At 39.2% G+C, this 19,373-nt stretch overlaps 1 protein-coding gene across 2 annotated transcripts in view; it reads left to right on the plus strand.

Annotated features, from left to right (window-relative positions):
• dync1h1 (dynein, cytoplasmic 1, heavy chain 1) overlaps window positions 1-19,373 on the plus strand; it is a 103,727-nt gene that overhangs the window by 37,304 nt on the left and 47,050 nt on the right. For both annotated transcript variants that reach the window (XM_059959259.1, XM_059959254.1), the window contains exons 30-44: window positions 557-800; window positions 981-1,164; window positions 5,552-5,764; window positions 5,872-6,110; window positions 6,713-6,869; window positions 7,306-7,533; window positions 7,936-8,166; window positions 8,259-8,399; window positions 9,017-9,250; window positions 9,379-9,585; window positions 9,672-9,793; window positions 11,130-11,295; window positions 12,319-12,482; window positions 13,478-13,607; window positions 15,083-15,216. In XM_059959259.1, coding sequence (XP_059815242.1) covers window positions 557-800; window positions 981-1,164; window positions 5,552-5,764; window positions 5,872-6,110; window positions 6,713-6,869; window positions 7,306-7,533; window positions 7,936-8,166; window positions 8,259-8,399; window positions 9,017-9,250; window positions 9,379-9,585; window positions 9,672-9,793; window positions 11,130-11,295; window positions 12,319-12,482; window positions 13,478-13,607; window positions 15,083-15,216 — 2,794 coding nt within the window. The remainder of the gene's footprint in view (window positions 1-556; window positions 801-980; window positions 1,165-5,551; window positions 5,765-5,871; window positions 6,111-6,712; window positions 6,870-7,305; window positions 7,534-7,935; window positions 8,167-8,258; window positions 8,400-9,016; window positions 9,251-9,378; window positions 9,586-9,671; window positions 9,794-11,129; window positions 11,296-12,318; window positions 12,483-13,477; window positions 13,608-15,082; window positions 15,217-19,373) is intronic.

Here is a 19,373-nt window from a genome sequence, read left to right on the forward strand (position 1 = left end):
ACACCCCTTGTAATAAAGTCTAGCATACCATCCCTTTTCTAGATATTTGTTGTGGTGACAATTTTATTTAATTTTTCTGTGAATATATTGAGATTTATCTCACACAATTTTGAAAGCTTTTCTCTATTCTATCACCCAAAGTGGTTGACCACACATTTCTGTTTACTGTTCTCTGTAATCAGGAGATACTATTGCAATTCACGTTCACATTAAACTTTATAAACCTGTACTTTTTATAATCATTGATAATGATTAAAATTAGCTGAAGCAAAGGCAGAAATCCTGTAGCACCCCACTTGGTTCAGATTGCTAACTTGGAAAGTGCTACTTTCATTTGGTTGGTTAATTGATCCTCTATGCAAACTAATAAATCATCAAAATAATTAGCTCTTTTATCGTGCAGTGACCTAAATATCACTTTTGAACATCTGGACACTTATATTTGCTGCTTATATCCTCACATTTCTACTATAATTGTTAAATACTATTTCCCATTCATAAATTCATTGTGTGAAATATTGGCTTTGCCATTATCTGAACTTTAATTTTCTTTCAGCATCCCCTACGATCACCTGCGAGCTGCTGAACAAGCAAGTGAAAGTCAGGGCAGATATGGCTATTTTCATTACTATGAATCCAGGTTATGCTGGTCGCTCCAACCTACCCGATAACTTGAAGAAGCTTTTCCGCAGTTTAGCAATGACAAAACCTGACCGTCAGCTCATTGCACAAGTAATGTTGTATTCACAAGGATTCCGTACTGCTGAAACCCTTGCAAACAAGATTGTTCCATTTTTCAAGTAAGTATCTTTAACTTCAGCTGTACTGTAGCTCACTTGTATTGCACTCTTTTTTTTTGCTTTGAGTCTTTTAGCATAAATTAAAATGTATACTTTGTATGACTAGGATTAGAAGTTTAATTTTCTACTTTTCTATTCATAAGAGTTGTTTAAATGATTTATTTCTCCCTCCCTCCCCAGGCTTTGTGATGAGCAGTTATCATCCCAGAGCCACTACGATTTTGGCCTCCGTGCTCTGAAGAGTGTATTAGTAAGTGCCGGTAATGTGAAGCGTGAGAGAATTCAGAAGATTAAGAAAGAGAAGGGAGAACGTGGTGAGGATGTTGATGAAGCAGATATTGCAGAGAACTTGCCTGAGCAAGAGGTTAGTAGTCTAGCCCAGTACTGGCTGTCAATTCATATTATTCATTTCAAACCATAAAACTTTAAATTGTATTTTGTTGTAATTCTACTCGTCACCTATCAACCACCACTTCAAAAGTATATAGAAGGCTGCATGACCTCCACAGCCGCCTGTGGCAATGAATTCCACTGATTCATTACTCTCTGGCTAAAGAAATTCCTCCTCATCTCTGTCTAAATGGACTTTGCTCTATTCTGAGGCTGTGCCCTCTGGTCCTAGACTCGCCCACTATAGAAAGTGTCCTCTCTGCATCCAGCTAGTTGAGTGGTGTCGCAACAACAACCTCGCACTCAACATCAGTAAGAGATGAGGAGGAATTTTTTTATACCCTGAGAGTAGTGAATCTGTGGAATGCTCTGCCACAGACTGCGGTGGAAACCAAGTCTGTGGGTATATTTAAGGTGGAAGTTGATCATTTCCTGATCAGTCGGTGAGTAGGCAGGTGTATGGGGTTGTGTGGGATCTGGGATCAGCCATAATGGAATGCAGGGGCAAAGTTGATGGGCTGAATGGCCTAATTCTGCTCCTATGTCTTATGGTCTTTACTTAGATCAGGGACCCAAAAACACTCAGTACTCCCAAGTACTGTCTGACCATTGCTTTCAAAGCATCAGCATTACATGCTGCTTCTTATCTAGTCCACTGGAAATGAATGCTAACAATGCATATGCCTTCCTTGCCACTGACTCAACCTGCAAGTTAACCTTTTGGGAATCCTTCTGCAGGATTCCCAAGTCCCTTTGCACTTCCAATTTTTGAAGTTTCTCCCCATTTAGAAAATAGTCCATGTCTTTATTCCTTCTATCAAAATGCATGACCATACATTTACCTACACTATATTCCATCTGCCACTTCTTTGCCCATTTTCCCAATCTAAGTCCTTCTTCAGACTCCTTGCTTCCTCTGCACTACTTGACCCTCTATCTATCTTCATATTGTCCACAAGCTTTACCACAAAGCTATCAATTCTGTTATCCAAATCATTGACAGATAATATGAAAAAAGTATTCCCAACGCCGACCCCTGCAGAGCACCACTAGTCAATGGCAGCCAACTGGGTAAGTCTGCCTTAATTCCCACTCTTTGCCTCCTCCAAGTCAGCCAATTTTCTAACCATTATCATTCCTGTAACACTGAGCGTCACAGGAAGTCATTCCTGCCTGTGGCTATCAAACTTTACAACTCCTCCCTCGGGAGTGTCAGACATCCTGAGCCGATAGGCTGGTCCTGGACTTATTTCCACTTGGCACGATTAAGTTATTTTTATTTAATTATTTATGGTTTTATATTGCTATATTTCTACACTATTCTTGGTTGGTGCGGCTGTAAAGAAACCCAATTTCCCTCGGGATCAATAAAGTATGTCTGTCTGTATTACCATGGACAGCTTCGTGTGTGATATCTTTTCAAAGGTCTTCTAGGAAACCAAGTAAACAACATCCAGTGATTTTCCTTTCTCTATCTTGCCTGTTCTTAAATAATTCCAACAGATTTCCCAGCGAACTTTTCCCCTTAAGGAAACCATTGCTAATTTTAGCCTATTTTATGTGCTCCAAGTACCCTGAAATCTTATCCTTAATAATGGACTCCCAGCATATTTCCAACTTCTGAAGTCAGGCTAACTGACATGCAATTTCCTTTCTTCTGCCTCCCTTCCTCCTTCAAGAATAGAGTGACATTTGCAATTTTCCAGTCCTCTGGAAATATTCCAGAATCTACTGATTCTTGATCATTACTGGTGCCTCCACAACCTCCTCAGCTACCTCTTTCAGAACCCTGGGTGTTGTCCATCTGGTCCAAGTGACTTTATCTACCTTCAGACCTTGCACGTTTCAAAGCACCCTCTAACTACTACTAGTAGCAACAGCACTCACTTCTGCCCCCTGACACTTCCGAATTTATGGTATACTGCTAGTGTCTTCCATAGTGAAATCTGACACAAAGTATTAGGTTTATAAGCCATTTATTTGTCCCCCATTACTACCTCTTCTGCTTCATTGTCCAATGGTTGGATATTCACTCTCACCTTTCTTTTATTCTTGATATATTTGAAGAAACTTTTGGTATCCTCTTTTATGTTATTAGCTAGTGTACCTTCATATTTCACCTTTTTTCTCCTTGTGGTTTTTTTTTAAATTACCTTCTGTTGATCTTTAAAAGCGTTCCACTCACCTACTTCTCACTAATTTTATATGCCCTCTCTTTTGCTTTTATGCTGTCTTTGACTTGTCAGCAATGGTTCCCTCATCCTCTCTTTAGAGTACTTCTTCATCTTTGGGATGTATTTATCCTGTTGCTTCCAAATTGCCCCCAGAAGCTTTGACCATTGTTGTTCTACCATCATCCCTGCTAATGTTCTCTTCCAGTCAACTTTGGGCAGCTCATACCTCTAAAATTCCTTTACTCCACTGTAATACATGATACATCTGACTTTACATATACCCTCTCAAATTGCAAGGCGAATTCTATTGTTATTAGGATCACTGCCTTCTCAGGGTTCCTTTACCTTAAACTTAATCAAATCTGGTTCATTACACATCACCCAGTTGAGAATTGCCTTTCCCTCGGTGGGCTCAACTGCAAGCAGCTCTTAAAGAATCATCTAGTAGGGATTCTACAAATTCCCTCACTTGGGATTGAAACACTAACCTAATTTTTCCAATCTACCTGCATCTTGAAATCCCCCATTACTATCATAACTTTGCCCTTTTTACATACTTTTTCTATTTCCTGCTGTAATTTATATCCTGTATCTGACTGCTATTTGGAGGCCTGTATATAATTCCCATCAGGGTCTTTTTACCCTTCCAGTTTCTTAACTCTACCCTCAATAATTTACATCTTCTGATTCTGTGTCACCTCTTTAAGGAATTAATTTTTTTTAACCAACAGAGCTACCCCACTCCCTCAGCCTACCTGCCTATCCTGTCGATACAAGGTATATTCTTGAATGTTAAGTTCCCAATTGTGATCTTTCAGCCATGACTCAATGATGCCCACAGAATCATACCTGCCAGTCTTTAATTGCACTACAAGATAATCTACCTTATCCTGCGTACTCTTACATTCAAATATAACACCTACAGTTCTCTATTCATTGCCTTTTTCAAATTTACCCCTTCAACTCATTCCTTTGATTGCGATTTTGCCCAATCATCTGCCTGTCCTTCCTCACGGTCTCACTACACACTGCATCTGGTTGTATACCAACTGTCCCATCCTCAGCCCTATATCATTCCATTTCCCATCCCCTTGCCATATTGGTTCCCCCTCAGGTTCAGGCGGAACCCGTCCTTTTTGTAGGGTCAAACGTTCTCCAGAAGAGACCCCAGTGATCCAGAAATCTGAAACCCTATCATCTGCACCAATTCCTCAGTCACACATTCATCTGCCAAATCATCCTTGGTGCATGGCACAGTCAACAATCTAGAGATCTGGAGATCCTGTTTTTCAGCTTTCTAGTTAACTCTTCAAGACCTCTTCCCATTCCCTACCTATGTCGTTGGATGCTCTCCCTCCGTTTTAGAATGCTGTGGGCCCGATCCAATACATCCCTGACCCTAGCACAATACTATCCAGGTGTCTTTTTCACGGTCACAGAGTCTCCTGTCTGTTCCACTAACAACGCTGCACTCCTCCCCTTTCCCTTCTGAACCACAGAGCCATACTCAGTGCCAGAGACCTAGTCACTGCAGATTCCCCTGGTAGGTCATTTTCCCCCAGCAGTACCCAAAGCGGTATACTTGTAGGGGAACAGACATGGGCCTACTCTGCACTGGCAGGCTATTCCTATCTTGCCAGTCACCCAGGTACCTGCCATTTGCAACTTAGGGGTGACTACCTCCTTGTAGCTCCTATTTATCACCTCCTCATTCTCTTGTATGAGCTAATATTGCTTGAAATCTTGTTATTTTTCCTAATGACACAGCAGAATGTTTACATTAATTCTGATGGCATTAGAACGTCATGCTTATTACCCATTGGTTGCTCATTAGGTGTTGATGAGCTGCTGCTTTAAACTACTGTAGTGTTATTGAATGCAAAATCAAGGTACAGTATATTCCTATTGATATTTAAGGTACAGGGATAGGATTTCCTCACAATGGATGATAGACAATTTGGGGAGCAACAGTGGTATGGGAAGGATGCAGCACTTGTAATGGTTGATATTCCCAATATCTTTTTCCTAGTTCAAGGTGATAAAATACACACATTTGGTGATACTGGTAATAATCTCATTACTTTAAAAAAGATCTGATCTCTACTTGATTGAGCATTTTTAAAGTTTAGTAACAGATGAGGCATGTCTTTGAGATGTCATATTATGAATATTTTAACCCACCAACAGATTCTGATCCAGAGTGTTTGTGAGACGATGGTCCCCAAACTGGTTGCAGAAGACATTCCACTGCTTTTCAGTCTTTTGTCTGATGTGTTCCCTGGAATAGCATACCATCGTGGAGCAATGACTAAACTTCGTGAGGAACTGAAGAAGGTTTGTCAGGAAATGTACCTTACTTATGGAGATGGTGAAGATGTTGGTGGAATGTGGGTGGAAAAGGTAAGTTTGATTTTCTTTATAGTTGCAATAGGAATGTTTTTATCAAAATTGAACTTTATTTTGGTGTGTACAATTAATTTTAGTTTAACATACATGTTCTATTTTAGGTCCTGCAACTATATCAAATCTCTCAGATAAATCATGGTTTGATGATGGTTGGGCCATCAGGCAGTGGAAAAAGTATGGCATGGCGTGTTTTACTGAAAGCCCTTGAACGACTTGAGGGCATAGAAGGCGTTGCTCACATAATTGATCCAAAAGCAACTAGTAAGGACCATTTATATGGAACATTAGACCCTAATACCAGAGAATGGACTGATGGATTGTTCACACATGTTCTTAGAAAGTAAGTTGGATACTAGAAATATTGCACATTTGTGCTTTTGCTAATTTTACTCCTTCCAAGAAAGTATTTTGCTCTCTGGTTCAATTTAAGTTCTGGTTTCCCCTTGTACTTGGCACAAGAGTCAAAGTCAAAAAATTAAGTTTATTGCGTATGAATGCTCAGGTGCAATGAAAGACTTGCAGCAGCATTGCAAGCACATTGCATAATATTAGTAGTATTCACAAGGAAAATGAGCTATTTTTACAAGAATTATAAGTCCATTTTAGTTCAAAGCGATCAAAGTAGTCAGAGTGTTGCTAAACTGTAGTGATTAGTGTTTAGGCTAGGCCATTATTTATAGAAGTTCATTATGAAATCACAAAAGTTTTGTATATTCAGTCCTAGCAAGGTCCCTTTATTCCATTTGCACTCCACCAACTTGGGTTGGGAACAGCTCTAACTCTTAGTTTGGATGGCTTAACTGCTACTCAAATAAATTTAGTTAAGTGTCTATAGTAACTCATGATTTTTTATTGAATTTTAAAAAAAAAACTATCATAAACTACTGAATTTAAAACTAGTTGAGCATCATTTGCGTGAACATGAAATTTTCTGTCTTTCAGGATCATTGACAACGTACGAGGTGAGCTGCAGAAGCGTCAGTGGATTATCTTTGATGGTGATGTGGATCCAGAGTGGGTAGAAAACTTAAATTCAGTTTTGGATGACAACAAATTGCTTACCCTGCCCAATGGAGAACGTCTCAGTCTTCCACCAAATGTAAGAAAATTTATGAACAATTTATACAGAACTTGTGCTTGCCAAAAATGTACACACCTTAAATATCTCTTAGATATTTTAACTAGACTTGCCCATTCATTTTCTTGCTCACCTCTATTCAAGGCCCTAAACAGTCCTTCCAGGTGAGGCAACACTTCACCTGTGAATCTTTTTGGGGTTGTCTATTGTATCCGGAACTCCCAATTACTCCTGATGTGGCTTCCTCTACATTGGTGAGACCCAGTGTAAATTGGGGGACTGCTTTGTCAAGCATCTCTGTTCCATCTACCAAAAATGAAACTTCCCGGTGACCAGCTATTTTTATCCTATTCCCATTTGAGTGCTGACATTTTTGTGTACGTTGCATTGTATTTCCAGCATTCATTCCAGCACTCTTGTGATTAGATATTTTTAAAAAATGTTTTCCTTTCTATAGGTACGGATTATGTTTGAGGTCCAAGACTTGAAATATGCTACACTAGCCACTGTATCCAGATGCGGAATGGTATGGTTTAGTGAAGATGTCCTCAGCACAGATATGATCTTCAATAACTTCTTGGCCAGACTGCGTAGCATTCCATTGGATGAGGGAGAGGATGAGGCTCAGCGAAGACGCAAGAGTAAAGATGAGGAAGAGCAAGAAACAGCTTCCCCAATGCTTCAGGTATAGTTTTACTGAGTTTTCTGTGCAAAAAATATTTGTACGCTAAACTTATCTGAACATTAAAAAAAACAGATTATTTAAATAACAAGAAAAATGTATAGGCTGTATTAAAGAGAAAACTGGTGATATAGCTCTCCTTACTAAATAACAAGAATGTTAGTTTTCCCACAAGAATATATCATGCAAAGTATTTTCTAATTTTTTAAAAATGTGGATTACTTTAGAGTATCTCCAAGAGGATTTTTCTCATTACTTAATAATTTAAAGTATGATTCTTAGCTGGAATATCAGTAAATATTACTTTCCCCTTCTACCCAATATCTTTTCTAGAACTTTTATCAAATATCTGATTTAATAACTTTGTACAGGAGCTTCACACAATACTGTTTTTTTTTAAAACAGATACAAAGAGATGTGGTAACAGTTCTGCAGCCATACTTCACTTCAACTGGTCTAATAATAAAAGCTGTAGAGCATGCTGCTAAAATGGAACACATTATGGATTTTACCCGATTACGATGCCTTGGTTCCCTTTTCTCTATGCTGCATCAAGCTTGTCGAAATATTGCATTATATAATGCAAACCATCCGGACTTTCCAATGCAGAGTGACCAGTTGGAACGCTACATTCAGGTGCGATGGCAGTTTTACAATTTGTTCATTATGTCCTTGACATGATTAGCTCTTCTACGTAACTTTATATTTCTTTGCTTTTCTTTGACTAGAAATATCTAATTTATGCGATTCTTTGGTCACTTTCGGGTGATGCACGTTTGAAGATGAGAGCAGAACTTGGTGAATATCTCAGACGAATTACAACCATTCCACTTCCAAGCACACCAAACATGCCGATCATTGACTTTGAGGTAGGAAATCTGTGATACTAATTCTAGATTTGTCTTTTCAATAGTTTATATTCTAAAATTTGTTTAGAATACAGAAGTTGTTGTTTGGAATGCATTCCCAAGCAACTGACAGAATTAAAATTTAGCATGATTTTATTGATTGATAATATGTAACATTTTGAATATACTAGAGTTAAGGGGTACTAAAGGGGTTAATCTATTGTAACAAATTATTGATCATAGAATGCATGGCACTGAAGGGAGATTGTTGTCCCATCATGTTTTTTGTAGTGCTCTTACTGCTTTTCTCCATCATATTTTTTCATGTAGCTATCCAATTTCCATTTTCAAAGACAGTATGGAATCTGATGCTACTACTATTTCAGACCATGACTTGTGAAATTTATTAAAATACATCATGCCATCTCTGTTTCTTTGGTGATTTCTTGTAAAAAAAAATATTCTGGTTCCTCGTCCTTCCACTGTTAACTATTTATCCTCTCGACAATAACTTCAAATTTTGAACAAACTTGTCAGACCTTCAATTTTACTTAATAATATATTTTTAAAAACGAGATCTATTTACTTCAACCAGATTCAGAATGAAAATGTTTGTTGCAATATCTTTCAATATTTAGGTTTCAATTACTGGAGAATGGGTTCCTTGGCAGTCAAAGGTTCCACAGATTGAAGTTGAGACTCATAAAGTTGCTGCTCCAGATGTTGTTGTACCAACCTTGGATACAGTCCGTCATGAGGCCCTTCTGTACACCTGGCTTGCTGAGCATAAACCATTAGTCCTATGTGGACCGCCAGGTTCTGGCAAAACCATGACCCTATTCAGTGCACTAAGAGCTCTACCAGATATGGAGGTATGAAACTCTTTTGAATTTTCTTCGTAGCTTGAGCTGCTCCAAAATGTTTGTTGTTTTTATTTCTCCCCAGTTTCTGATATGATTGAAATACATTAAAGTTATGCTCTTTGCTATTTTGTTAATAGGTTGTAGGTCTGAACTTCTCCAGTGCAACTACACCTGAGTTGGTTCTGAAAACATTTGATCACTACTGTGAGTACCGTCGAACGCCGAATGGAGTTGTGTTAGCACCTGTGCAACTTGGCAAATGGCTTGTGCTATTCTGTGATGAAATCAATCTTCCAGACATGGATAAATATGGCACACAGAGGGTCATATCCTTCATTAGACAGGTTTGTAAAAGGAGTTGTCACATAGCTGAGTTAAATGAGGAAGCTCGTTGTTGAACTATAGTCATGGTGGCTTATCTTTACTCCAGATGGTGGAACATGGTGGTTTCTTCCGTACATCAGACCAGACCTGGGTTAAGTTGGAAAGAATCCAATTTGTTGGAGCATGCAACCCATCTACTGATCCAGGAAGGAAACCACTTTCACACAGGTAATATTTTAATAATTCTATTGTTTTACATATTGGCATTCAAAGCACATATTTGTCACCATATGCAACTCTTCTCTTGTGGGCATGCACAGTAAATCCAAGAAACATAATAGAATCAATGAAAGTCCACACTCACCAGAACAGACCAGCAACCAATGTGCAAGTACAAAAGAGAAAGAAAATAATTGTAATAATAAATAAGCAATAAATATTGAAAACTTGAGATGAAGAGTCCTTAAAAGTTGAGTCCATAGGTTGTGGGAACAGTTCAGTGATGAGGCAAGTTACCCCTCTGGTTCAAGAGCCCTGATGGTTGCAGCGTAATAACTGTTTTCCTGAACCTGGTGATGTGGGTCCTGAGGCTCCTCTATCAACTTTCTGATGCCTGCAGCAAGAAAAGAGCATATCCTGGGTGATGGGGGCCCTTGATGATGGATGCTGCTTTCCTGTGACAGCACTCCATGTAGATGTACTTGATAATGGAGAGGGCTTTACCGATGATGAACTGGACCATATCCATTATATTTTGAAGATTTTTTTGTTCAAGGGCACTGATGCTGCCATTCTGGGCCATGATGCTACCGGTTAATATACTCTCCACCATATATCTATAGATGTTTGTCAAAGTTTTAGTTGCCATGCCAAATCTTTGCAAACTTCTAAGGAAGTACAGGCGCTGTGGTGTATTCTTTATGTCATCTAGTGCTGGGCCCAGGACAGATCCTCTGAAATGATAATATCAAGGAACTTAAAATTGCTGGCCTTCTCCACCTCTGATATGCCAATGAGGATTGACTCATTGACCTTCAGTTTCCTCCTCCTAAATCATTTATTAATCCTATTAATCATCTCCTTAGTCTTGCTGACAATGAATGAGAGGTTGAAACATCACTCAGTCACATCTTCAATCTCCCTCCTAAATGCTGATTAGTCATCGCTTTTGATTCAGGCAGAAACAGTGGTGGTGTTGCCATTGGAGCTGTGCCTAGCCTCACAATCATAAGTGTAAATTGAGTAGAGCAAGGGACTAAGCACACAGCCTTGTGGTGCAGCTGTGCTGATGGAGTTTGTGGAGGAGCTGTTTTTGCCAATCCGAGCTGACGAGGATCTCCAAGTGAGGAAATGGAGGATCCAATTTCATAAGGAGCTATTGAAGCCAAGATCTTGAAGCTTATTAATTAGCTGAATCTTCAATTCAGGTGGCTAATAACCATTTACTTGTTTACCACTTCCTTCATATGTTGTGAATTAATACCTGATTTTTTGATGTATTGGAAACTGATAGATTTGCATTGATACAGCAGATATGACAGTTGGAAAAACATCTACTTTGCAGGTTCCTGCGCCATGTACCCGTTGTGTATGTGGATTATCCAGGACCAGCTTCTCTTACTCAGATTTATGGAACATTCAACCGGGCTATGCTAAGACTCATTCCATCGTTGAGGACATATGCAGATCCCCTAACTGCAGCTATGGTGGAATTCTACATCATGTCACAGGTAGATTACTGTTCTGTGATAAGCAGTACTGTATCCCTAGAAAAATGTGGTACTTTTTCAGATTGAAAATATAAGTACAGGTAGTCCCCGAGTTACGAACGTTCGACTTACAGACAACTCATACTTACGAAACCAGGAAGGAGAACACTGTCCGCTATTTTAATTTGTTGCCGTTGACACTGTGTGGAGTGTTTAACTTCGTACTTGGCTTAAATTTTTCTTAGTAAGATTCACCCTGACCCCGCCCTGAGTTCAATCCAGTGACAGACCGCTCGCGTACCAGGTTGATGTCAAGCTCTCAACTTGAACTCTTTAAAAAAAACACTGCCACCTCCAGTTTAAATTCCCACGCGGAATATTGTGGAGGATCAAATACCCAAACCCAGCACCGCCCCCACTTGTCCCATTTAACCTGTCTCAGTGCAGTTGTCCTTAGGACCCAGTGGACCTTGGGAGCTGGCGGAGCCAGTGTTTCTGTTCCATTGACAGGAAGCGATTGCAATTGAAAATAAAGTGGAAATAATAAAGCGTTTGGAAAGAGGTGAAACGCCATCGGTCATTGGAAAAGCATTAGGCTACAGTCGGTCAACGATTGGAACGATTTTAAAGGATAACGGATAAAGTGAGAATAATGGAGCATGTGAAAGGCCCTGTCCCGATGAAAGCTACAATTATTACTAAGCAACGTAGTGGTTTAATTATTGGAATACATACATTTCTTAAGTGTTTTACATGCATAGAAGGTAAAATATATACTAAGACAAACATTTGACTAACTGACGCTAAATAATACCGGATGTACTTGTTCCGACTTATGTACAAATCCGACTTAAAGACGGATTCGGGAACGGAACTGGTACATAACCGGGGTGACTGCCTGTAGTAAAATAGGGATACTGGTCCCTATCTGGTTTAAGCAAATATCACATGTTGACAACATTTTACAGTTAAATCCAACTGATTTTTTTTTTATTGGTCTGATTTTTAAAAGTTATACCCTGTTTATTATCCATTATTTCTCAGGAGCGTTTCACTCATGACATACAGCCACATTATATTTACTCCCCTCGTGAAATGACACGTTGGGTCAGAGGAATCTTTGAAGCTTTGAGACCATTGGAAACACTTGCAGTTGAGGGTTTGATTAGGATCTGGGCTCATGAGGCTTTGCGGTTGTTCCAAGACAGGTTTGTGTCTTTGATGAAAATCACTATTTTTATGTTAATATTATGTTTTATGTAAATATACTTTACTTTTATTGTCACCAAGCAATTGATACTAGAGCGTACAATCATCACAGTGATATTTGATGCTGCGCTTCGCGCTCCCTGAAGTATAAGTCTAAGTATAATAAAAATTTAAATTATAAATCATAATTAGAAAATAGAAAAGGGAAAGTAAGGTAGTGCAAGTCAGGTCCAGATAGTTGGAAGGTACAGCCCATATCCGGATCAGGATCCGTTCAGCAGTCTTATCACAGTTGGAAAGAAGCTGTTCCCAAATCTGACCGTAAGAATCTTCATGCTCCTGAACCTTCTCCCGGAGGGAAGAGGGACAAAAAGTGTGTTGGCTGAGTGGGTCATGTCCTTCATTATCTTGGCAGCACTGCTCCAGCAGCATGCAGTGTAAAGTGAGTACAAGGATGTTAGATTGGTTTGTGTGATGTGCTGGGCTATGTTCACGATCTTCTGCAGCTTCTTCCATTCTTGGACAGGACAACTTCCATACCAGGTTGTGATGCACCCTAGAAGAATGCTTTCTACGGTGCACCTTTAAAAATTAGTGAGGGTTTTAGGGGACAGGCCAAATTTCTTCAGCTTTCTCAGGAAGTAAAGGCACTGGTGGGCCTTCTTGGCAGTGGACTCTGCTTGGTTAGACCAAGTCAGGTCATTTGTGATATTCAGCCCAAGGAACTTAAAGCTTTTGACTGTTCCACCTGTGCACCACCAATGTAGATGGGGTCATGCGATCCGCTACTCCTTCTGAAGTCAACAACCAATTTCTTCATCTTGCTGATGTTGAGGGATAGGTTATTGTCTTCACACCATACCACCAGGTTCTTAATTTTCCCTCTGTACTCAGACTCATCATTAACCAAAATATGGCCTATAATTGTGGTGCCATCAGCAAACATATAATATGTATGAATGTGACATTCATGTTGCATTATTTTTACTTTAAGGCTTGTGGAGGATGAGGAAAGACAGTGGACAGATGAGAACATTGACATAGTGGCTCTCAAGCATTTCCCTAATGTTGACAGAGAAAAAGCTTTGACTAGACCTATTTTGTACAGTAACTGGCTGTCAAAGGTAAGAAATTGAGTCATAAACATTTTTAAGTAATTACCAGTTGGTGGTGATGGTGTACTTAATTTGTTAAACAATTCTTTAGTTTGACTTCCTTCATATTATGGTTTTAGATTTTATTTGTGTTTACGATGTTTACCTTTTCTCACTCCTCTTCACCCTCCCCCAGCACATCCATCTTATTTAAGTAAGCTGCAGGTTTGAATTATTAACAAGTAATCAAAGTAATTTTCTAAAACACCCATGAGATCCTCAAAAACACTCATCAAATTTCTTACTGTAATGCTGGAGTAAGAGAAACCTATTTACTAATCTCCCTTTTGGGAAAAGAAAAATCGTTCACAAGATTTTGATGTAAAATTTTCCTGAAGCTGCAACATGGATACGAATTGACACCAATGTAGTCTTTACCTTGTACTTGAAAATTAAATTTTCATTTTTTTAAGTGGTAATAATATTTGTGTCACATACCAACAATGACTTGCTCCCAGTAGAGAGCCTTACCACCTTGCTGTTCAATGATGTTCATCAGTGAGGCCTTAAAATCCTAGATCTGGGGGAATTGCCTTTGACCATGAAGTAAAAAGAACTATCCACTTAATACTCTGAAAGAAAAGGTGAGAGACTGAGTCTCCTGCAATGAATAACTGATCACCTGATATCCCAAAGTCTTCCTGCCATGTACAAGACTTAAATTTGAGAGCATGATAGAATTCTTCCCATTTGCCTGGATGAATGCTCAACACCTCTCAGGTCAAGGAAGCCCATTTAATTGACACATATTCATTATACTGATTATTGATTTCATCTATTACCGCACACTCTAAATGCATTGCCATTTCTTTTCTGAGCTATTTTGAGAGCACCTGTGTAATCCACAAAATCAAACCACCAGGGAAGGATCAGGTGTTTGGAAACAGGACACACTGAAAAATGAATTTTAAAACGCCTAACATTTTATACGAGTTGTTACTGATTTCTTTCTGTAGATTCCAAATAAACTAATTAAGATTGTTGTCAAATCCCAGTTCTTTTTCCCCAGCAGGATACAATTTTTTTTTTGAGAGCAAAACAATGCTTTCTTGCTGCCCCTTTTCTGAGGTACACTTTGTTCCTTTTTCCTTTTTGACCAGATTTGACCAGATCCTTTTTCCTGTTTGACCAGATTTCACTTATTTATTTGACTTTGTTTCATGAAAGTTTCCAACTTTATTAATTCTTCTGACATTAATTTCTGCCATTTTGTACAGCTGTATATTTCCTTTCTTTTCCTTACCCCAATGATGATCCAGTGTTCTTCCCTTTTCCTTTTACTGGTTTTAGCATTTCGCATTGCTTGGGTAAGAGGACTTTGTCCCTTTTATTTAAGTCTACACTATCGGTAAAGCATTCCTGTCTTTCATAGTAGTTTGTAAGATCAGTTGATTCTAGGATTGTAGGATCAGTTCATTTCTTAAAATACTGCATACTTTTTTTAGGATTACATACCAGTGGATCAAGAAGAACTGAGAGATTATGTCAAAGCCAGACTCAAAGTTTTCTATGAGGAAGAGTTGGATGTCCCCTTGGTACTTTTTAATGAAGTTTTGGATCATGTGCTGAGAATTGACAGGTAAGAAATCACACTTGTCAATTCCATGATTAGTAAACTTGATGTGGTATTAATGTGTGTATATTAAAATTTTGTATTTGTGAAAGTGCAAAATTCAAATTTTGAAGTAATAGGAGATATTCACTAGAACAGCAAATTGGTATTATTTGGGTTATTCCATTTACATCTGCGCCTATTAACATTTGGTTTGTGAATAAACTAGTCAATACAGAAAGGAATGTACTTTTTTGGATGGTGGGGGATGTCTGTCTAGTAGTTAATGGGTTAGAAATGAAAGGTCATATTAGTAAGTTTAAACCACATTTGACATACAAGACAATGCAAGAGAAATCCTATGAACCTAAATCTCACAAGAAACATCTGTTTCATATGTGAAACACTGTTAATGGTGAATATCTGAATTGAAAGCAGAAAACTCTGGAAGTACTCAAGGTATATTGCAATCTATATTTTACACATGAAGCTATTCAGTATCAGTTTTTTTTTAGGGAATCATGAATCTGAACCCCCTTTAAATGTTTACCATTGCATCTCAACTAACAGAAGCATTAACCTAACTGGTCAATTCATCCTAGCAAGTTTTGCTTTCATGCCTCTTATTGTTGCTCTTAGGTTCTGTCATAGCATGCAGTTACTGTTGGGGGTCCATACACACTTCTACACCAGACTTCTTGCTTTTATTAATCATCACCTCCACCTGAACAGTTGCTACATTCAAGTTTATGAACTCATTAAAAAAGCACTTGTGGAAATCTGGAGAATGGCAAACATACTCCACTGGTCCTGACATCCTTGATTTACTTATCAACTACTTAATTATTGTATACAGTTCTTTTTTTCTATATTTTTATTACCTTCTCATTCATTCTGTACTATTTTGAACCTTAAGTAGTCGATGTGTGTATTTACTGCTTATTGAAAGCACCAGAAGTTCTCACCTTTACTGAGAATTCAGAAACAGATCTGTCAGGAAAGAAACTCACGAACGATTCACCAATCCAGCTCTTCAACTTGCACAAGTGTCGCACTTCAAACTTTAAACCATTGTTTAGCTGAGAGAGATGAAGTCTTGTGTCTTCTGAACTCTTGAAGTGGGAGTGGAACCAAAGTCTCACCATATTCGTGCTATTTGTGTCAGTAGCAGGTTTCTTAATGAATGTCTCATAGAGCTGGTGATGTTTGAGAAGGTTGCAGAGCCGGAGGCTGAACCAGCTGAAAGTGTATCCTTTGGTGGGTGCATAGATGTTTGAAGCTGAAATGGAAAAGCACCAACAAGTCAATTGGTATAGGCACTTAAGTATAAAGTCATAAAAGGATGGAAAATGATTTAATGAAGTAAATCAGAGGCCCTGACATAGTAAAAGCGAGGAGAAAGTGGTTTCAAAAGTGAATAAGACAAATCGATGTGAAATTGTGGGAACTGAGCATCAGAATGGCTGATTTAGTGGCTTTCCAAATTAGGGCCAGCATTACTAAATAGTCCAAGTGCACCTGTCATCTTGAACACCTCCCATTCCATCTAAGGGAGATCTTGCAGTTCCCATATTGACTACATCTCAGCTCAGAACTCACAAAAATAGAATGGAAGCAAGTGATCTTCAATCCCAAAGAGATTGCCTGAGAAGAAGGTTGGCAGGGATGGTTCTGTGAGTCAGTATTAGAATTGATTTTTGTTTAATTGTAAATAAATTACTTATGACCATAAGACACAGGAGCAGAATTAGGCCATTTGGCCCTTTGTACTGTTCTATCATTCAATCATGGCTGATCCTTTTTCTTCCCCTTCTCGGCCCCACTCCCTGGCCTTCTCCCTGTAACTTTTGATGCCATGGCCAATGAGAACCTATCAGTCTCTGCCTTGAATACAGCTGGCTGTGGTGACAAATTCCACAAATTCACCACCCTCTGGCTAAAGAAATTTCTGTGCATTGCTATTTTAAATGGACACCCCTCTATCCTGAGGCTTTGTCCTCTTGCACTAGACTCCATCACATGTCAAACATCCTTTCCACATCTATTCTGTGTAGGCCTTTTAACATTCAAGCAGCTTCATTGAGATATCCCTCCCCACCCCCATTCTTCTAAATTCCAGCAAGTACAGGCCAAAAGCTATCAAACGTTCTTCATATGATTGCCTTTCATTCCCGGAATCATCCTTGTGAACCTCTTCTGAACCCTCTCCAATACCAGCACATCCTTTCTTTGATGAGGAGTCCAAAACTGTTCACAGTATTCAAGGTGAGGTCTCAACATCACATCCTTGCTCTTATATTCTAGACCTCTTGAAATGAGCGCTGATATTGCATTTGCCGTACTCACCACCAACTCAACCTGCAAGTTAATCTGTACAAGGATTCCCAAGTCCCTTTGCATCTCAGATTGTTGGATTTCCTCCCTGTTTAGATAATAGTCTGCACATTTATTTCTACTACCATAGTGCATGACGATGAATTTTCCCACATAGTGTTTCATTTGCCACTTTCTTGCCCATTATCCTAATCGAAACCCTTCTGCAACCTCCTTGTTTCCTCAACACTACCCACCCCTCCACCAATCATTGCATCATCTGCAAACTTGACAACAAAGCCACCTATTCCATCATCTAAATCACTGATATCGAGCATAAAAAGAAGCGGTCCCAACACCGACCTTAAAGAAAACTGGCAGCCAACCAGAAAATGATCATTAGACATCATAGCAGAATTAGGCTATTCAGCCCAACAAGTCTGCTCCAGTTCATCCCAAATCCCATTTAACCCCATACCCTGCCCTCTCCCCATATCCCTTGATGCCTTGACCAATCAGGAATATATCAACTTCCGCTTGAGTATTGTTACGTATTCAGGCAACAATAAATATATGAGTTCGGCAAGGGTTTCTTATAACAAACAACACGTTTATTAAACACAGAAAACAAACCCCCCAAAAGTAAACAAACACTACCGTAACCGGAAACAGCTGCTGAGCGGCAGCCCAAACAGTTCTTAAAGTGATATTCCAAAAACAGTTCTTAAAAGTGGTATTGCCAAAAGTTCGATATGCTCACAGTCCATTTAAAAGGAGAGACTTTATAGGACGATTTAGGTTCTCTTTCATGTCGCTTGCTTCGATCCCCGACGTCGAACTTCCCACGAAGAATTCACGAAACAGAACGGCTTAAAGGCACTGACCTTTCCTTCTCCACTATCTTCAATCCTTTCTAGTTAAACCTAGGGATTAACACGAAGATAGTCAACAAAATCCTTCCAAATAAGGATCAAACAAAGGTCGCCCCCGTTTCACCGTAGAAAGCGATTCTCCTCGATCTTTAACTTCCAACTTCCAATCTTCACTCTCCACTAATTTCGAACTAACAGAATCATAAAGAACCTGCTGGCAATGACCTTTTAAAATTTAGCATTAAATAAAAACTTCATCCTTCAGTACAACTGCGTCATCACTTCAAACACGCAGTGGCATGGTCAACCTGGCAAATCCAGCCACGAACTGCCCCTCCTCACAGGGTGGGGTCTACCTTTTATAACCTGTTAAAAAATACCCGTCACATGATCTCTACTGACGGGAAAATGACGTCACCACCATCACCTCAAGTCCAGTACAGCTTCAACCCCAGTCACATGACAAGGGCTCCACTGTCATGTGTCACGAGTACGTAACAGTATACCCAAGGACCTGGCCTCCTGCAGATGGGCAAAGAATTCCAGATTCACCACACTTTGACTAAAAAATATTCCTTCTTACTTCTACTCTAAGAGGTCACTCCTCAATTTTGAGGCCTTGCCCTCTTGTTCTGGATACCCCCACCAGAGGAAACATCCTCTCTGCATCCACCTTATCTAGTCCTTTTAACGTTTAGTAAGTTTCAGTGAGATACCCGCACATTCTTCTAAATTCCAGTGAGTACAGGCCCAAAGCTGCCCAACACTCTTCATATGTTAACCCCTTCATTTTCAGAATCATCCTTGTGAACCTCGTCTGGACACTCCAATGACTATACATACTTTCTGGGATAAAGTACCTAAAACTATTGACAGTACTCCCAAGTGTGCCATAACTGGTGTCTTAAAAAGCTTCAGCATTATCTTCTTATTTTTTATATTCTATTCCCCTTGAAATAAATGCCAACATTGCATTTGCCTTTTTCTTAACCACACACT

This window comes from Hypanus sabinus, chromosome 2 (genome assembly GCF_030144855.1).
Source record: "Hypanus sabinus isolate sHypSab1 chromosome 2, sHypSab1.hap1, whole genome shotgun sequence".
Classification (NCBI taxonomy): domain Eukaryota; kingdom Metazoa; phylum Chordata; class Chondrichthyes; order Myliobatiformes; family Dasyatidae; genus Hypanus; species Hypanus sabinus.